We start from the raw sequence: 19623 nt of genomic DNA, 5'->3' as shown, positions 1-19623 counted from the left end.
GCAGCCAAAGTCTGTAATAGCTGTTAGAATCTAAATTTATTCTGGGAGCACTCAACTAATTTGGAAAGCTTAATGTCTTCTTAAAGCCCCTTTTAAGGAGTTGTTAGGCATGTTTGTTTGATTTTGAAGTGTAGGTTGGTTTTCTTTGTAGCAGATCACATCATGAACCATTAACTAAATTCACTGGGGTTAATTGTTCAAGCATAAGACAACATTTTCATGCCTCAAAAAATCCTGGCCATCTAATACACAAACAAGACACAACAAAATATCTTATTTATTTGGTTTAGGAATACAAGATTAATCTAAATAGGCCTATATATCAAGTCCTTTTTATGCATTTCATTTTTAAGTCACTCATTTTCAGGAAGCCATGTTTTAAATACAAGATGCAAGTAAGAATGTAAGAGGTTTAGTTGATAGCATTTTAATTGTTTTCCTGAATTAAGTACACACATGCTCTACTTTCTAAATCCTCTGTGTTTAGTCAGAATGCTGTAATCAAACATTCACAACAGATGGTCAATGAAAACAAATGCTAACAGATTTCATTTTAAAGGAGTGTTTAAATACTACTAGAGTATTATTATTTTTTAAGGACTGCTTTAAAAAGTGATATGCCTCTGACATTAGCTTCCAGCTGAATTCAGTATGAACAGAAATGAAAGTGCAGAGGTTGGTTTTTTTAATCTAGTACAATACTTAAGACACTTAACATGTTAAACGTTAGCTAAAGTCCAGATTTAACCATGGAAAACACACACATAAAAACTGCAGAATGATAGTTTCCACTCCCTATATAATAGAAAAATGGATGTTGCAATAGAAGGGAATTCCTGCAGCTATACAAATATTAGAATCTGGGTTGGGGGGGGGCATCCTTGCCTTCTGTCAAACGAATTGGAGGAAAAGAGCAGCCAATGCACACTTGCCTTCATGCAGCCAGGACAACAGCAGTGTGTAGGCGCAGGTCACTAGCTGTACCTGCTGTCAGCTAGGCTGAAGGGAAGCAAGCAGCTTTTTGTTTGCGTCTCTCTATTCTGGGGCCTATATGATAGGTGGGGGGAAATTGGGTTGTGGGGATAAGCACCATTAGGAACATTACCCCAGAGCCCAGTTTCACTTTCCACCTAAGATAATATATGGTACAAGTGATACTCTTTGCTTGCAACTTAAAGGGGTGTATGTGTCTACTATGAATTTTGGAAAGTTGTTAAGATATTATAACCAAATTTTGCACGATGCTTCCTGAGATCAAGGAGCAGGCTTTTTCATCCATGTTAGATGAATCAAGATGCCCTCATGAACCTTTTAAAACTGCACTTATTTTAACCACTGATGTCAGAACTGCAGTGATTTTTTGGGTTCCTCAGAATTCCCAAGCAAGGCCAGGTAAACAAGGCTGCTAGTGTTTATAAAAAGAACAAAGTTGGCTTGATTACGTGAATAATTTGCCCACCTGTCCCACTGACAATGGGAGAGTATCCTTTGCAGCTTAAGAGCTGACCAAATTGACAGCTAGAGCTCTCCAGTATCTGTTTACTTCCATCCCAGTGTCTGTCTTCCACTGAGGAAAGTTTTGTAGTTTCTGATACACTGTGGGGTGGGGTAGGTTAGAAGAGGCAAGTGTGGTTGGCACAGCGCCTTTCCAGTTGTGCTACCCCTTCTTGACTCTGATCCTGTTGTGGAAAGCGAATGGCTCAGTTGAGAAACTGGGTTCTGATCTTCCATTGGGTGAAAAGAAAAATATGGGAAGATGGCTCTTTCCATAACCATACAGATATGAGTGGTTGACAAACTGAAATGGAAAGCATTGGAAAGAAGCACTGGTGGAAAATACTTGGTCATGTGCAGAGAGGTAAATAGTGGCACAGGAAATAAACACTGATCTAGTTCCAGCTGATTGAAAGTTGGATAGTTAGATAAAAGACAACCATTGTGTGAACCAGATAGCACTTCATGACACTGAAGGGAAGAGAGCTTCGGCTGTTAAAAACACACAGATAAGCTTATAACACATGAACATCAAAAAAGACCAGGTAGGAAAGGTAGAGTCAAGAGCGGAAAATGCATTCTCTTAACCTTGCCTTTCACTTCTGTGGCAATTTAGCACAGGTTCATACATGCAAATAAAAATTAATAATAACTCAGTAAGCTTGTAGTGAAGGGAAAGTAGAACCCACAAGCTGAATGTCCCCACATTTTGCCCCCGCGTTGTATGCACACCCCCAGAGGGGAAGTTTAGTTAGCACGGATCACATGTAGTGGGGAAGCGGTTGGTGAAATCCACCCACCCCAATGAAGAGCGGATCAGTGCAGACTGGGTATTTGGGTCCTTTTGGATTAAATGCAAAGGTGCTGAACATGTATTAGTCTAAAAAAAAAATAATACAATGAGGTAGTTTGCACTGTTAAGACATGAGCAACTGATTGTTATAGAATGTTCCAGTACTTGATCTTAGCTGAAAGGCTGATAAGCCTTTTAAGACATTTATTATGTTTTTGTACAATCACAGGCTCTCCACTCACTCCTGGGCAGACAACAGAGCTTTCTCTTCTGTCCCCTCCAACTCCTGCATGCCTTCAAAATCAGCACATAAGCAGAGTCCTGCTGGTGCAGCACTGGATACAGCCTATGGGGTGTAAACTTTGTGCCATCTCTGCCTAATATCCCTCTAAATGTTTTGAACTGTCCCCCTATATCCAAAAGTGACTACATCAATATATGCTACACTGATTTCATTTAATGAAATCAATGGCATTCCCATTGTTCAATGCCATCCGGAAAAAAACTATGCCGAGGCCCATTGAGTTAGTACTAGTTATAGCTCAAAATACCCACCCTTCTTCCTTTCCATGGCCCACAGCCCAGCTTTTTAAGAGAAACCCAAACCACATTGAATTAACTGTGCAGTAAGTATTTGAATTTAAATGAGATTCTGCTTTGCATCTTATGAGGTTTACCAAAAAACCCACAAAAATCTTTCTACAGATAGGAATAAAAATGGAAATATAGATTCATGCTGCAGAACTAGCCTCAGACTTCTCCCTAAATCTATTTAATTCAACTTAATTAAAGGCCTAATTCAGCCAACATTAGGCACTTTTCTTTTTCTTGTTATGCAAGAGATTTAAGCACATACTCAATTCTCCAGTTAAAAGTGCTCAGTGTTGTCTGGATTTCCCCAAAGTTTATACAAATAGCCTTCAATGTTTTCAGACCTGGGACCTTTAATACCAACATGTGTCTGGGGACTCATTTCTCTTTTTTATCCATATATTTGTATGGTGATAGTGCTGCAGTTGTGACCCATCTTAGATCAGGCTGGGACCTGATAGTGAAGGGGTAGCCAATGTGAAATTTACACCTTCTATTATCCTTAAGCTATTGATCATGCTGGGAGTGGCTGATGAGAGCTACAATCTGAAACATCTACTTCTGCAGTAATGGGGCCCTGACCCAACAGATGAAAACCAATGGTCTAAAATGCCTCTTACTAAAAACACACGTCATTAAGGCTCTGATTAAAAGAATCTAAGATCACTTCTCCCATATTTCTATAAACATGAAAGAGAAGCCATTGTTTTAAACGCTGTTGGTTCAAAATTAAAAGGCAAAAGAAATAAAAGGACGAATGGGCACCTCTCAAATAAGTCATCACATCTCATAGGCTGAGAATGCTTAACAGTATGGCTGGTTTTTTAAAGCAGACTTGAAAATTTCATGAACAATCAAGGCCTCCATCTATCATTTAGTTCTTTCCAAGTGGTTCACGTGTAGCTCAATCAATAGCACAGTATGTGAAATGAATCTGTTACAAATCAACTTGTATTATTTGTTACACATTAATTTGAACATTGGTAAAGTCAGAGAAATGCCATTAAAATGCTGAATACCTATATGTTTATATACATGCACAGTAAATTAACAGTAAAAAAAAATGCCTTTACATAGTAGTTTCCCCCTTCTCATTGGCAGTAGTAATAAGAACTGAGGCACAGGTATTAACATTTGACAATAAAAGCTTTCCTTTCAACATGAATGAGTTGTCACAGAATTTTGGCACTGCCTTTTTCCATATTGAATGATACTTCCTCTTTTCCTTTGACTATCTTGTTATTAGTGGTTCATCCTTTGTCTCCTGGGAGGCCTCAGAATTTCTTCCATATAAAAGGCAGGTGGCAAGATAGGGGAAAAAATCCAGTTTTTATATTCTGTTAAACAAAAAGTTCTATCTATATTCCTTCATGTCAGTTGAAACAGGCACCAGTAAAACCAGTATTAAAATGTACTCATTTCAAAATAAATTATTATAACAAACCCTAAGGTTGGGTTGTATGATGCATTGGAAGGGACAATATTATAAAATATGTTCAGAAGATCATGCAGAGTAGCAACTACTTTGGTTTCATCCTTAGCAAGATGGCTCTTCTTCATGTGGAAGCTTTTCAACCATCCTTTTGGCATTTTCAGAAGTGATTTGCCAAGGTGTCTTTTTACAAGTTTCAACTTATTTTTGGTTTTATCACCCATTCCGCTTGAGGATTTGCATGGTAAACATCCAGCATGTAAGCATCTGGATCCAAACAGTGCTGTCCTGAAAGAAACATAGGATTAAAAAAAAAGTTTTTAGCTTTGTTTATAAGCTGTGGTAGATTTTTATAAAGTCAATTTTTTCATTCAGGGACAGGGAACCTGTAGCACGCTGTATACTGCTCGGAGTACAACTGCTGTCAGCCCCCACCAGAAGGCTAATAGTCAAGGATGACAAGAGCTACAGTCCAACAACAACTGGAAGGCCACAGATTTCCTTCTCCCTGTTCCAATATAAATCCTCCATAGCTGTAATGTGTGAATTCTACATTTCCTGAAATATCTCCTTTTGCCTTTGAATGATGCTCGAAATTCAGTAAAACCATCAGGGTACAGGAACTCCCATAACTGCAGTAAACCCCACAAATATTTATCTGCTGGCCTTGTAGTTTCTGTTTGAACTGGGGACTCTCTAAACAGGGAAGACAGGGGGATTGGGACATAAGGAAGAACAAATTCATTTTCTGTGCAATAAACGGAACATACGTTAAGGTCTTAAGGGTGTTCCTGCAGACACATAGTAAATGAAAAATTGCACTCTTCCTACCAGTCCCTCAACAAAGCCTGTGAGCAAGAAGTTCTATGTGTTTTCATCTTTCACATTCAAAACATACCTTAATGTTTAAAAGCTACAACATTATGTAAATTTGACTTTAATTTAATAATTATTGAAATAATAACGATATTTTTGATGCCCATTTTTGTCCCTACTCAGGTTGGGGCCTTGGGCAGGTGATTTTATTACCCACTCTAGCTAGAGTACTTTCATGGTGAGCTATACATGAGGCAGCAGAATGAGACTTTTAATGCTACCCCATGATTCCATTATTTCAGTAGTATGTGGCGCATGGGTCAGTTTCGCTTGGCAAAGCTAGATGACTCTGCCTTGCTTGCTGCTTATCACAGTTGACTTTAGGCACATATCTAAAAACCAATCTAGAAGACAAGGTTGTTATTGCTTCGATTTAAGCACTAACCTATATTTCCTCCGATTTCATGTAAACTTTGAATCTGCATCTTCTCTGATGATCCGTGGCTACAAAAGAAAACAAACAAAGCATTAACAATCATATCCTCAGACTGCTGGTAGTGGTAAATTTTAATCTGATGGGATTTTAACCGCCTACAGAGTGCCCTGATGGGCTTGCATCACCTTTCTGTCTCCCATAATGGTCTCAGCTGTTGTTGTTTGATGCTCAGAGGCAACAAATTATTGGAAGTTGTTTGATGACTGGTGAAAACAAATTGGGCTGTAAACTGTGTGCCTGCAAAGCAATCACCTGGCAGCTTTACATTAGCCTGACTCTTGTCAGCTCTTGCTTGTGTGAAACTTGCATGTATAACCATTCAGAAGAATGTAAAGAATGAATGGAAGCTTCTCTTGCTCCTCACACAGTTAGATACAACTGAAGTTGGAATAATGAAAGGAATAGTATGGTTCTCCTCCAAAATCTTCCCATGAGCTGTTGCTCATCTTCTTGCTTTTACTCACCTGTTTTCACAGTAAAACCGTGCCAGAATATCTTTGGCTTTTGTTTGATTGTTCAGCTGGATTGCCATAGAGACTTTTGAATGCAATGGAGCATGAACTCTTATCACCCCTTCTGGTATATCAGACTGTAGAAACAGAGGAGAAAAACAACTTGCTAAAGTCAACAAATTGGTTGGGCAAAGAATGCTTTTCAAAGGCAGTACCATCCATTCATCTAATATAATATGGGATAGCTGCTAGTCTTCATTTTCTGAAAAGCCCTGGGACCAATGAAAAAGACTCTAAAAGGAAGCTGGGGGTGGGGGGCCGGAGATAGGTTGTTCTCCCCCTCCCACCTTTTGTCCTACGGAGCCCAAGCCCAAGCAGAACTTTGATTTGGTGTGTCAGCCACTACCCACCCAGTAGAATTGCACTGCCTGGAAATAAATTAAGGCATGTCTGGGCCTTTTGAGTAGACTGTTGGTGGCTCTTAATTACTTAACTCATTCATATTTTAACACTTTATACCCTGCATTTTAGAGGAACTCCCCCCCCCCCCAAAGCAGATAGAAACAGAAAACAATTCAGCTAATGTAAATTAAAAAACAAAATTCAAAAAAACCTTAAAAGCAATAAAAATAAAATACAGAAGCAAAATAAAACAATGCTTAAGAAGGGCAAAACCACACAGAACAAAAACAGCGAGCAGGAGTCGTGCAAGGAAAGCTCTGAAGGAAGACACCAAGGCATGTCCTAGGCTCCAGCTGATGTCTCAGACTCCACTTGGAGCCCCTTGTATGGAAGGATTGGGGTTCATGCCCGAATTATAATACATCTGTCCTTCAGTAGTTGAAAAGCCTTGCCACTGGCACAATTCAGTGTGTTGGCTTCATTCTATAAAGCCCCAGAACAGCCTTCCCTGTATCACATTCTTTTAATGCCATTGTTGTGAACTGCCTCTGGCATAATTTTTATTTAAAATAAATAAATGCAACTAACTAACCACCACAAACAGTAAAAATATTAATGCCACCTCTGTTCTTTCAGGCCTCTCCCGTTCCATAGTTTTTCTTCTCAATAGCCTTCGCACACCCTTGTCAAACATCAGCTGTCTCTTTGTATTGTTTATGGCAGCTTCGTTCATCTTTCTCACCTGAGATATCAGAAATGTTGGAACCTAAAAAGAAGGGAGAAAATAAAACTGAGTCTGCATTACAAATTACTTCCTAAAAGCCTTTCCACCCCAGTGCACACACACACTCCTGGAACATAATCCTACTGTAGAAAATCCCAGTGTACAATCTTGAAAACAGAGGTCTCATTTCAACTTCCTGAAAAGAAGCATGCAGAATCTTAAGTAGCATTTTCTGCACTATCTCATCAATCATAGCTTTCATCCCTGAAATTGAAGTAACAGTTCTGGCTATAAATCTACTTATTCAGCTTCTTAATTCTCTACAGAGAAAGGTGATGAGTTCCTGCAATATCCCCTTTTAATCCTTTTTCCTACTGCAAAGTTCTTGAACGTACCAATAGTTTGACATGCTAACAGTGCACTTATTACAAAGCTTCAGAAGTCCCATTTGTAACAAGGTGGATCGAGCCCAGCCTTCATGGTCTTGCATAATGACAAATCAAAGAGATTATAGATGAAAAATGCTTGTCACTACTGGGTTATCATTCTTCCAGCTTCTCAGGCTTCCTGCCTTAGGTTTCCCAAATCCTTGCTAAGAGAAAGAAGCTTTAACAAATATATCTTTCATGTGTGCCTTTACTACAGCTGTTCCCCTGATTTATTACTTTAAAAGAGTTTGCCTATAAATGCTGTGTGCTTTATATTTTGCACTTCAGTCCCTATTTCTGTGAAATTACTAAACATATCTGCATTAGTTCTCAGCCTGGACTTGTTCAGCTTGTATGAAAATTAGCCGCCTCAGCACGAGACTGTGAAATTAGCATTTGTAAAAATAGAGATGATGCATTTGCAAGGGTCTCCAAGACTGCAAGACAGAGATTAGGCTGGCATGAAGCCTGTTCCCCCCCCCCCACTGGAAAATGGTACTCAGTATATACTCAGAGGTGCTTTCTCTTGCCAGCTAGAGTGAATGTTCAGAAACAAGTGTGAGAGGTATCATTAAAGGTAAAGGTACCCCTGCCCGTACGGGCCAGTCTTGACAGACTCTAGGGTTGTGCGCCCATCTCACTCAAGAGGCTGGGGGCCAGCGCTGTCCAAAGACACTTCTGGGTCACGTGGCCAGTGTGGCATCGCTGCTCTGGTGAGCCAGAGCCGCACACGGAAACTCCGTTTACCTTCCCGCTAGTAAGCGGTCCCTTTTTATCTACTTGCACCCAGGGGTGCTTTCGAACTGCTAGGTTGGCAGGCACTGGGACCGAACAACGGGAGCACACCCCGCCGCGGGGATTCAAACCGCCGACCTTTCGATTGGCAAGCCCTAGGCTCTGAGGCTTTTACCCACAGCGCTACCCGCGTCCCAGAGGTATCATTGATGATCCTCAAAAGTGGATCTTCTTGGTCAAGAAACATGGTCATTTAAATCAAACCTGGAGAAGTAATGTTCATCTGGTATGCAGAGACCAGTATGCAGAAAAGCCAGTATATTGCTGTGCAACAACAAGAGGAGTAATCTGGAAAGCCTGCAAGTGGGAAAGCTATACCTGTATGGAAATTCATTCGTATCTTAATATACAAAAAGAACTATTTTAAATTAAGCCCTAGCTGCTATATTTTTCAAGTAACAGAATTTTATCCATTAAAAAATAAATAAATCTTAACTGCTTGGAATTATCAAGGTAGCATATTCTCTAGCATCAGTTTTATCTCATATTTGGCAGAGCTTCTTCAGAGTTTGCTTGCATAATTGATTAATTGATTGATTGATTGATTGATTGATTGATTGATTGATGTTATTATTTACAGCCCAGCCACTCTGGGCAGTTTCCAGTACATATAAAAACATAATAAAACGTCAGATATGAAAAACTACCCGATACAGGGGTGCCTTCAGAAAAACAAGGAATAAACTCCACAAGCATTCTCCATCAATACATTTCCATGTTTTGAAAATATGCATCTGTTGGATTCTGCCTGGCACCCATCAGTTAAAATCACAGGAGCTCTACGAAGGAGATGTGATAAGTCTATTTAACCTAATAATAAGACAGAATAAAAACTTTTGCTTACCATCCACAGGATATCCTGATATTTAATCAAAAGTCTCACGACATGTGCTGTAGTGGCTGCTGCTAGCATCTCTTCTTGGTTTGCACGTTTGCCTTTGTAGATGAAGAGGTTTGGGGCAACAATCATGGATACATTCCATAAAGTCATTTTGTTTTTCCTTTCATTTGCAACCACCTTCTTCAAGAACTGTAAAAGGGCCTAGTAGAGAGAAGGCTACTCAGACTCAATTTACTGGATCACAGAGACCCTTTAGGGTGTTTCCTGACCTGCATATCTATTAATTTTATTCAGTTTAGCCGAAGTAAATCATAGAATTGGAAGTTGGAAGGGACTGTGAGGGTCATCTAGTCCAACCCCTTGCAATGCAGGACTCTTTTGCCCAACATGGGGCTTGAACCCACAACACTGAGATTAAGAGTCTCATGTTCTACTGAGTTACACATAAGCTAGGGACGACTTTTCAATGGATTCAATTATGCATAGTTCAGTACTGAATTGTGGCACTTGCAAAATAAACATCAAAGGATGCCTGAAATTAATTAGCATGCACAATCATTCATGAATAGCAAATCAAGGTGCCATTGATGTTATTTAACAAGTTATTCAATTCGACCTGCATGTACTTCCACTAAACATATTGTGTAAAGATATGTTTCCAAAACTGGACATACTGGTGGGATTTGGGCCACTTTCAGGTGGGCCTGAGTGCTACCACAGCCCCCAGTGCCTCCTCTCCTGCCACCACAGCCATGCTATAGGCTTTTGATTGGACCAAGGACAGCACCTCCTTGCATGCTGACGAAAGGGTGGCCGGGAGACAAAGAAGTTCCAGGGGAGAGGAGGGAAGGGAGGTCTCTCTCCTTTGAGGGGAAAGGACTAGAGGGGTTGAAGGAATTTAGAAAGTGAAATAAAAGGTTGATATTTATTATTAATAATAATAACAAAACAGTATTTTGGGTTTTGGGGCAAAGTTAAAAACTGGGTGTGAAAAAAGAAGGGGAGGAGAAATTACAGGACAGTTAAAAACACATCGAAAGGTATGCGACAGCGGAAAGGGCAAAATTAAATAAAAGGCTGCCTTCACTTAAGAGTCTCTGCATGAACACATTCTTTGTAAATTGGGAAGCAGAGTCACAATCCTTCAGAGCAAAGGTTTGTGCATAGCGTGAGAAAAACTGGATCTATGGAACTCCTTGCCAAAGGAAAATGCTGTGGCAAATAATTTAGCAATTTCCAATGATGAATTAGATATGAGTAGGCAATTACAGTGGTACCTTGGGTTACATACGCTGCAGCTTACATATGCTTCAGGTTACAGACTCCGCTAACCCAGAAATAGTACCTCGGGTTAAGAACTTTGCTTCAGGATGAGAACAGAAATTGCGTGGCAGCGGTGTGGCAGCAGCGGGAGGCCCCATTAGCTAAAGTGGTGCTTCAGGTTAAGAACAGTTTCAGTTTAAGAACGGACCTCCGGAAGGAATTAAGTACTTAACCTGAGGTACCACTGTATGTCAGTAACTGTCAGCTGATTATGCCAAACTGTCTTCATTTGCCACTAATCTGTGACTGACTCTGCCCTTGCATCACCATTTTGTGACTGGTGGGCTTCAGCCATTTCACGTGAGTGCTGGGTGTGTGTGTGTGTAGAAACCGAGAGTCCTTGCTGCGGAGCATTTTTGTAAGCTTGCGAAAGAAGGAGTTCCATTAATTACAGAAATAATTCAACTAGCCTTCTCTACGTTTTCCCCACAGGAAAGCCCTTTCCCGAGCTGAGGAAAGGAAAATGACAAGTTTGGGGAGTTTTTGCTTCTAGGTTCTACATATAGAATTGGCTCGTTTAAAAATAAACAAATACAGATGGCAAACCTCATTGAGCAACGTGCCTACCTTGGCTGCGTCCCTGCTGGCATCGGGAAGCAACATGATCAGCAAATGCAAAGCTTGCAGCTGTAATTTGACTTTGGAGATTTCTAAGAATAAAATGATGGGGGAGAGTCTGTTAAAGAACCGTCTGGGGGAAAGCTGACACTTTATATTTATATTTAGGGTTTTTAAAAAATTACTGTAATACCTAAGATACTGGCTTTGGGCTGGATGCAAAAGCCTGTGCAATGTCATCTTCTAACACAACTGAGCTTTCCCCCTGCTTCCCTCTGCATCCACACACCCCAGACTAGCTGAGGAGGGTGGGAAGGGGAACTCCCAGAAGCGCACAAGGGGGGAGGAGAGGGGAAATCATTCCCCCAGGCAAACAGAAATGCTTGAGCTGACAGAGTGATCTCCTTAGCTCTGCATTTAATCTCTCCCTTTAATCCGATGCACAGCAGGTTGTATTAAACTAACTTTTACCCATCAAAATTAACAGCCACGATTAACTCAAGTCCATTAATTTCTGCATGTCTACTCTGAGTAAAAGTTAGTTGATTGCAACCCAGTCCCCAAAAAACAGTGGGATTTACTCAAGAGTAAACGTTCTCTCTCCTCTTTACACACGCTATCAGGCTGATAAGGTAAAGGTAAAGGTAAAGGTACCCCTGCCCGTACGGGCCAGTCTTGACAGACTCGGGGGTTGTGCGCCCATCTCACTCAAGAGGCCGGGGGCCAGCGCTGTCCGCAGACACTTCCGGGTCACGTGGCCAGCGTGACAAAGCTGCATCTGGCGAGCCAGCGCAGCACACGGAAACGCCGTTTACCTTCCCGCTGGTAAGCGGTCCCTATTTATCTACTTGCACCCGGGGGTGCTTTCGAACTGCTAGGTTGGCAGGCGCTGGGACCGAGCAACGGGAGCGCACCCCGCCGCGGGGATTCGAACCGCCGACCTTTTGATCGGCAAGCCCTAGGTGCTGAGGCTTTTACCCACAGCGCCACCCGCTTTACACACTTTACACACGCTATCAGGCTGATAATCCTACATAAATAAAATCAGATAATGCCTGTTCTGGTTTCAAAGGAGAAAGTCTCTTAGAAGGAAGCCTTGTATTCAGGGACAAATTCCCTTCATACTTTATCCTTTGGGTCACGAGCAGGACATCTTTCACTGCAGGCTTCCCATCAACTCTTCTTTGATATCTCAGAAAGCCTGCCCTGTAGCTCAAAGCAGTCTTTAGTGGAACATAGTACATATCAGTCTCAAGGTAAAACAATATAATTCACTTTCAAATATTTTTGTGTGTGTCACATTGTTTAATGGTGTTCAGGTCCCAGATATCATTAGGTCATAGATTTATTGTTCTGTTAGTCTCAGTTCACCATATAAACCCATCTCTGTAAATATATATTGGGATTGCCATGTTCTGGCAGATTTAAGTCTTCAAATGGTCTGTATTCAGGGTCTTATAGTGACTGGAGGATGCAGAGACAATGTATGAAGTTTTTCCTGCTCCCTCTGACTTACTTTAAAAAACAACAATTCAACAACTTTAATTCCTCTCTACTTACTTTCCACTAATGTGATGAAAGCAGGCAGATATTCCACAGTGAAGAGTGGGCTTGGAAGGTCTCGTATAAACATCTTCAGCAGACCTGCTGCATCATTGTTGCGTACCTGATCCCAGTCAAATGTATCTTCATCAAATTTTGCTTCAATTTCTTGGCGAAGGCTCTACAGGACAAGACAAAAATGGCATTTATAAATTACTGCTAATAAAGAGAATTCTGCCTTTTTAATTTTGCCATATCCTGTTTGGTGAGAATGTAACATCCTGAATCAAAGCAAACACTAGAGTAAAAATAAATCTTTCTCTTATTAAATTTAAGCTTCTGAAAATCATCTTATATGGCTTGAATATGATCTAGTACCTATTTAGGTAGCTTTTTAAAAAACAAAGCCATAATTCTCAGCTGTTAACTGTCAAAATGCAGACCAACTTGCTTTTGTTGGTAGGTGGCAGATGTTCCAATTCAGGGGTGGTCGGTACATGGAGGAAATTAGACGCAGCCCTCAGGACACACCCTTTATGTGCCAAAACAATAAATAAATATTAGGCACAAGGGAACTCCAACTTGGGACTCAGGCAACAAATCCCAAATATTTTTATTCCCCACACTACTAGGACAGAAAATGTGTGCAGTCACAGTGACCTAAGCCAAACAACACTGCTAAAAACAAAAGGAAAACAAGGGCTTTAATTGTGCCTTTTAAGGAGAAAAAATGCAGGGAGGAAACTGATTACAAACAAACCAAAACATAAAAATTTATGTTGCTGGCATGGGCTGAAATGTATCTGGAAAGTTATGTGGCCTAGAATGGAATTCCGATGACTCTCATGTAACCACTTCAAAACCATGCATGTATAAATTTAAAAAACTAGTCATGTTACCCTGCAGTAATTGTATGGGTTTTTTTTTTTAAAAAAAAAAACAACAACACACCACCACCAAAGGACAACTTAAAACTGTATTCGCTAATCGTTCTCAAAAGACACAATGTGTAGCAACAGTCTGACTTTGTGTGGTGGTTGGCAGGGAGCTTGAGGGGGAAAAAAGAAAATAAATTTGGTAGGGTTGTTATGAGCAGGATTAGATTTTACATGCTGGTCTTAAGTTCATTGTGGAATATTAAAATGGCTTAAAGAAGAACTTACAAAAGGGTAGTTACTGCACTTCTCATATTGATGTAGGGAAATTAAAGGTCAGGCATGATTATAAAAAATTAGTAAAATAGCTCAAGATTTGTGCCTCAAGCAGGTAGAGGCCAAAGGTGCCGAGGAAGTGAATGAGAAGTCATGTGTGGAAATGGGTCCGAGTTCTCCTCCTCCATGTAACAGCCAGGGCAGTATGCATCTGGTCCTTCTTCAAAAATCTGAAATCCCATGACCAGCTGCTCAGGAGCTGAGGCCTTGGTCACTCGGTTGCCAGCTTGCATTTTCAGTGTCAATAACTGCTCCTCAACAATGAAACCTTGTCTCCTAAGTATTTTGTCTTCATTCTATTCCCCATCTTGATCACACACAGTCCAGTTTAGCTGAATCTTGACCTATCAGTTTCAGTGGGCTTGAATTCAAGCAAGCACTGGTTATACAAAATAGATTTATGCAGCCTTACACAAGCAAATGCTTTTATACAGCTTGCCCACTTTCTGTCTTTGAAAGCTTCATTGGTCTTTTAAAATAGGTGAGAAAAACCTACGTACTTTAACTCTTGAAGCAGATCCAGGCACTCGAAGAATTCCTTCTGTTTCCAGACCCGTCTCTTCAAGCTTGAGCAACAGCTAAAGCACCACATACAAAAGATACTGTTTGTTGGTGCAGAAATGAAACATTCACAATTTGTTGAACACTCAAGTCTCTGAAAACATGAAATGGTAAGGCTGCAAAGCTAGCATAGAGTTAGTAATTTTTCTTTCATTGGCTAGATAGCTTCCACTATTTTTATATAAGTAGTTAGATACTCCAGTCACTGTACAGCTTTTTATACAAGAAGATCCTAGTTTTTAAGTGAAATTAAAGAACATAGTATCTCATGGTATCTTGAGGACCAAAAATGTAATAAATGTCAACAAATGCCATAAAACCCTAAACTAGGGGTAACCAACAGAGATCGTTTGACCAGCCCATGAGCCACCCCCAATCCGAGGTGCCCGCTCGCATGCTGCGCTAAAGTGGCGCAGTGTGGCGCAGGGACTCGCTTCCGTGGCGCTGGAAATCCAAAGGGCCTGAGAAGTAGATCTTGAGATATGGGCAGTTTGGTACAAGTAAAAGTAATCCTCTGTTCACCTGGTCCCATATTTTTTAATATGACTTTAAAGGTCACATTGAATTGGATTAATTATATGAGAAGTCACCCCAGTTATTTTTCTCAAACCTCACAATAAAGATTCAAGCTCAAATGCATCTAAAGTGAAATATACATTTATACAAAGAGTGAGGAACTGAGGTCAGTTTGCTCCACTCACTTTCTGAAAGATGAGAGGAACTTTTATTCCAGGGATCTTCTTCTGATCATTTTCCAGCAGGACTGCTAGTGGAACACCAAAAAGGCCATTTTCTTTAGAAAGAGAATTTAAAATGAGAGATTCTTGATTAATAACATATTGCTGTCAAATGGCGTAAATTACTTGCATATCAGTTAAAGGAACAACCAAAGAAAAGAAAAGAAAATCTCCACAATAAATAGGGGGGAATTATACAGTAAAGTCCTGTGAAGCGCTATCAATTTAAGTTCTATAAGTCAACAAACCCACATTCTACCAGCTTCTTTGCTCTAATATCACAGGGGACTTTGTCAAAAGCCTTACTGAATTCAAGCTACACTACATCCACAGCATTCCCTAGATCCATCAAGCTTGTAATTTGTATCAAAAAAGAAAGAAATGAGATTCGTTTGGCATGATTTGTTTTTAAGAAACCCATGCTGGGTCTTAGTAATCACAGCATCTTTTTCTAACTGCTCACAGACTGACTTTGTGATGATCTTTCCTGGTATTGACGCCAAGCTCACCAGTCTGGAGTTACCTGAATCCTGTTATTTCCCTTTTTTGAAGATGGGGACAACATTTGCCCACTTCTAGACTGCAGGGACCTGTTCTCCAAGAATTCACAAAGATTATAGACAGATGCTCTGAGATTACTCCCATAAGTTTTCTTAGCACCCTTGGGTGCACCTCACCAGGTCCTGAAGATCTGAATTCATTTAATGTAGCGAGGTGTCCCCTTTCCACCTCTTTTTGTATCTTCAGCTGTAGCTCCCTCCTTGCATCATTTATTCTGTTATCACCAGGTTGAGCACTGCTTTTGTTTTAGGTGAAGACAGAGGCAAAGTAGATGTTGAGCAGTTCCACCTTTCTGTCAGCCAATAGCATTTCTCCTTCTTCTCCACGCAGAGGACCTACTACTAGTTTATTCTTCCTCTTGCTTCAAACATAGCCAAACAAACCATTATTATTTTTTCTAACCTCTCTTACAAGCCTGAGCTGATTCTGAGCTTGGGCCTCCCTGACTTTCTCCCTGCAACTGTTGGCTACTTGTGTACACTATTTCTTCAGGATTTCCCCTTTCTTCAGTTTCTTATATATACCCTTCTCACCCCATCTGTAAGCTGCATCTGCTTTACATGCCCTCACTTTTCTTTCTTGTTGGAATTGTCTGCAATTGTACCTCTAATATTTCACATTTAAGAAACTGCCATCCACCTTGGACTCCCTTTTCATTGAGTATTTCTGACCATGGGATCTCACCCAGTAGTTCCTTCAGCCTTCAGAAATCAGCCTTCTTACAAAGTCCAGAGATAATGTCCAACTACACTCAGCTTTCCCTTGCCTGTGCATAAAACCTAAGAGGACATTATCACTTCCACCCAAGATTCCCAATACTTCCACATCCTCGATCAGTTCCTCCCTGTTGGTGAGGACCAGGTCCAAGATAGATGATTCCCTTGTTGCTTCTTCCACCTTCTGGGAAATGAAATTGTCAGCAGGGCAATGGAGGAATTTGTTGGACCTTACATTGTTGGCAGACTTTGAGTTCCAACAGATATCGGGGTAGTTGTGCTGGTCCTGGGGGGAAGGTTACTGTTACCGTAGTCAAAGTTCAGTCCTGAGTCACTAGCCTGGTAATAGTCCACAAGGTGCGAGGCGAGGTCCGAAACAGGGAGCCGGGCGGGGACAAGAACACTCGAAGATCAGAAGCAGGAAGCTGGGCGGGGAACAGGAACGCTGGAAGGTCAGAAGCAGGAAGCCGGGCGGGGAACAGGAACACTGGAGGAACAGGACTGGATGCTGGCCGAAACAGCTCTTCAATGACGACATTGCTCCCGCAACCTGGGACCAGGCTGACTGGCCTTTATCTTCTTTGAGGCCAGGGGCGGTCCCAGCCCCCAGGAGCCCCGCCTCTCCTGGCCTTAAGGCGAGCACCCCTCCTGGGAGAAACCAGTTCCCTTCGCCTCTCTGCCCTAAGCCTCTGCAGTTCAGGAGAGGCTGAAGGATTACTGGGCCCAGGGGGAGACTCACCTGTAGGCACTGAGTCCTCAACCACCTCTGGAGCCAGAATGGATTCACCTGGTGCCTGCTCCTGAGGATCCGGCACAGGTGCATGCTCCTCAGAATCAAGGCCCTGCCCCAGTTCAGCTGGCCCTGGAGGCGGGGACTCCTGTGCAGGCTGGGATTCCTCTGATTCACTCTCTGAATCAGATTCCCAGGCCATCACAGTAGTTGAAGTCTCCCATGACTACTATATTTCTCTTTTTTGAATGTTTGGTAATCTGCTGTGTTGTTGTTGTTTAGTCGTTTAGTCGTGTCCGACTCTTCATGACCCCATGGACCAGAGCACGCCAGGCACTCCTGTCTTCCACTGCCTCCCGCAGTTTGGTCAGATTCATGTTTGTAGCTTCGAGAACACTGTCTAACCATCTCGTCCTCTGTCGTCCTCTTCTCCTTGTGCCCTCAATCTTTCCCAACATCAGGGTCTTTTCCAGGGAGTCTTCTCTTCTCATGAGGTGGCCAAAGTATTGGAGCCTCAGCTTCACGATCTGTCCTTCCAGTGAGCACTCAGGGCTGATTTCCTTCAGAATGGAGAGGTTTGATCTTCTTGCAGTCCATGGGACTCTCAAGAGTTCCTCCATAATTCAAAAGCATCAATTCTTCGGCGATCAGCCTTCTTTATGGTCCAGCTCTCACTGCTGTAGGAAAGCATAATCCAAGTCTTCAGTCTATAGTCTTGGTGGTCTATAGCAGACACTAACAGTAAGCTCGCTGTTGTTTCCCTCTCCAATAATTGTTATTTATATACTCCAAATCCCATGCTCCAGGTCATGGATCTCTTCACATGTGTATATATCCTTTACATATCCTTTACATATAATACTCCTCCTCCTTTCCTGTTTGGTCTATTGTTTTGTAAACCTTGAGTCAATAAATACATCAGTTAGCATTCATATAATGTTAGTGACCATCAGAAACATTTAGGTAACAAACTTTTATAATACCTTGTTGCTACAACTACTACTATTAATTATCCCTCCTTCACCTTAAGGTCCCAGAGCAGGTTACAACGTTAAAAAAACACATGTACAACACAATATTTAAAATCAAGTAGGTTCTAAAAATATACACTTAAAAGTGCCAAAACAAGGGATAGTAAATATAAATGTATATATAGGCACCAAGAAGAAAAGAATGGATCCATGAGATATATCTTTCCTCTAATTATCAGTTTTGTATTGGCAAAATCCTTGAAATTTGTGGATGGTAACGTACTTTTAAATTACATTCCTATTGTATAGGGATTAACAACAGGACCAGAATAGATCTTATGGCTGCTATGGTCTAATAGTCGCTAAGAGACTTGTACTTAAAACCTGGAAGAATACTTGCCATCTATTATGCAATGGTTTGATGCCCTTAACACACTTCTGAGTATAAACCCAACTTCACTTGGATACATATTTATTGATCAAAATGTGTAACCTAAGATGGATGTATTGGTTTTTAAATGCATTGTTAATGTGAGATGGGGTGTGTGTGTCCTTATGGTTATTTTTTTCCCTTTTTCCTTTCAGGTTTTGCTTCCTTTTTCTTTAATGAATTTGCAATTTAAAAAAGCAATAAAAATGTAGACTCACCTCTGATATTGTATTTTAGTGTATATAGAGATAATAGCTTGCAATCTCTTTATTTTTCTTACTGCATATTTGTATTGTGTAATTTAATAAAAAAATTAAAAATGTAAAATAAAAAGACATTTTTTTTTTTAAAAAAAAAGCCTTACTGAGTAATAAAATTCTCAGAAGTTTTTGCTTTTATTTTTTATTTATTAGCCACGGTTTCGTCAACACATGCAGTTACCTCGTCCTTTGACTCTTTCTGTTCGGTTCCTCTTCAGCTCTATTCCTAAAGCATCATAGAAGGCTGTTAGCTCAATCAGAGAGAGATAGCGAATTTTCTTCATGTCATCAAGAGACAAATCTCCAACTTCCGTCAGTCCAAAACGGCTTTTCCTAATCGTAAAGTTCTACAATATATGTTAAAGAATTGCTTTAATTAAAAGTTTTGGAAAAAAATATTAATTTTTTTTTGTGTGAGAGAGCAAAATTTCATCTTAAAATATGTTTGCACTACTATTGAAATCTTAAGTTATGACTTAAGAATGCAATTATGCCATTAAAGCTGTAATCCTATGAAACATGTTTTGTTGTAGACCCCATTAAACACAGTGGGTTTTCCGTCCAAATATTGGGCTAAATATCTCCCACTTTATAAAGAAAACATGCATTCACATACAGCATCGGGGGGAAATACTGTTACAGTTTTACCATGGCAGCTTGGCAGCTTGGGGCTTCCAGGTGCTTTGGCACAAATGGGTTGCCAGGAATTGTAGTAAAAAAATTCTGGAGGGTCCCAGATTGGCAGAGGGTGGCAGAATG

At 40.7% G+C, this 19623-nt stretch overlaps 1 protein-coding gene across 3 annotated transcripts in view; it reads right to left on the bottom strand.

Moving 5' to 3' along the window:
* Positions 1 to 259: 259 nt before the first annotated feature.
* ARHGAP28 (Rho GTPase activating protein 28) overlaps positions 260 to 19623 on the bottom strand; it is a 58573-nt gene continuing 39209 nt past the window's right edge. For all 3 annotated transcript variants that reach the window (XM_077933142.1, XM_077933144.1, XM_077933143.1), the window contains exons 6-15: positions 19046 to 19211; positions 15161 to 15252; positions 14399 to 14476; positions 12706 to 12868; positions 11155 to 11237; positions 9268 to 9465; positions 7099 to 7242; positions 6087 to 6211; positions 5572 to 5630; positions 260 to 4598 (exon numbers count right to left, since the gene is read on the bottom strand). In XM_077933142.1, coding sequence (XP_077789268.1) covers positions 4507 to 4598; positions 5572 to 5630; positions 6087 to 6211; positions 7099 to 7242; positions 9268 to 9465; positions 11155 to 11237; positions 12706 to 12868; positions 14399 to 14476; positions 15161 to 15252; positions 19046 to 19211 — 1200 coding nt within the window. In that variant the 3' untranslated portion in view covers positions 260 to 4506. The remainder of the gene's footprint in view (positions 4599 to 5571; positions 5631 to 6086; positions 6212 to 7098; positions 7243 to 9267; positions 9466 to 11154; positions 11238 to 12705; positions 12869 to 14398; positions 14477 to 15160; positions 15253 to 19045; positions 19212 to 19623) is intronic.

This window comes from Podarcis muralis, chromosome 8, assembly GCF_964188315.1.
Source record: "Podarcis muralis chromosome 8, rPodMur119.hap1.1, whole genome shotgun sequence".
In the NCBI taxonomy this organism is placed as follows: domain Eukaryota; kingdom Metazoa; phylum Chordata; class Lepidosauria; order Squamata; family Lacertidae; genus Podarcis; species Podarcis muralis.
This window is presented reverse-complemented; position numbering and strand designations above follow the sequence as displayed.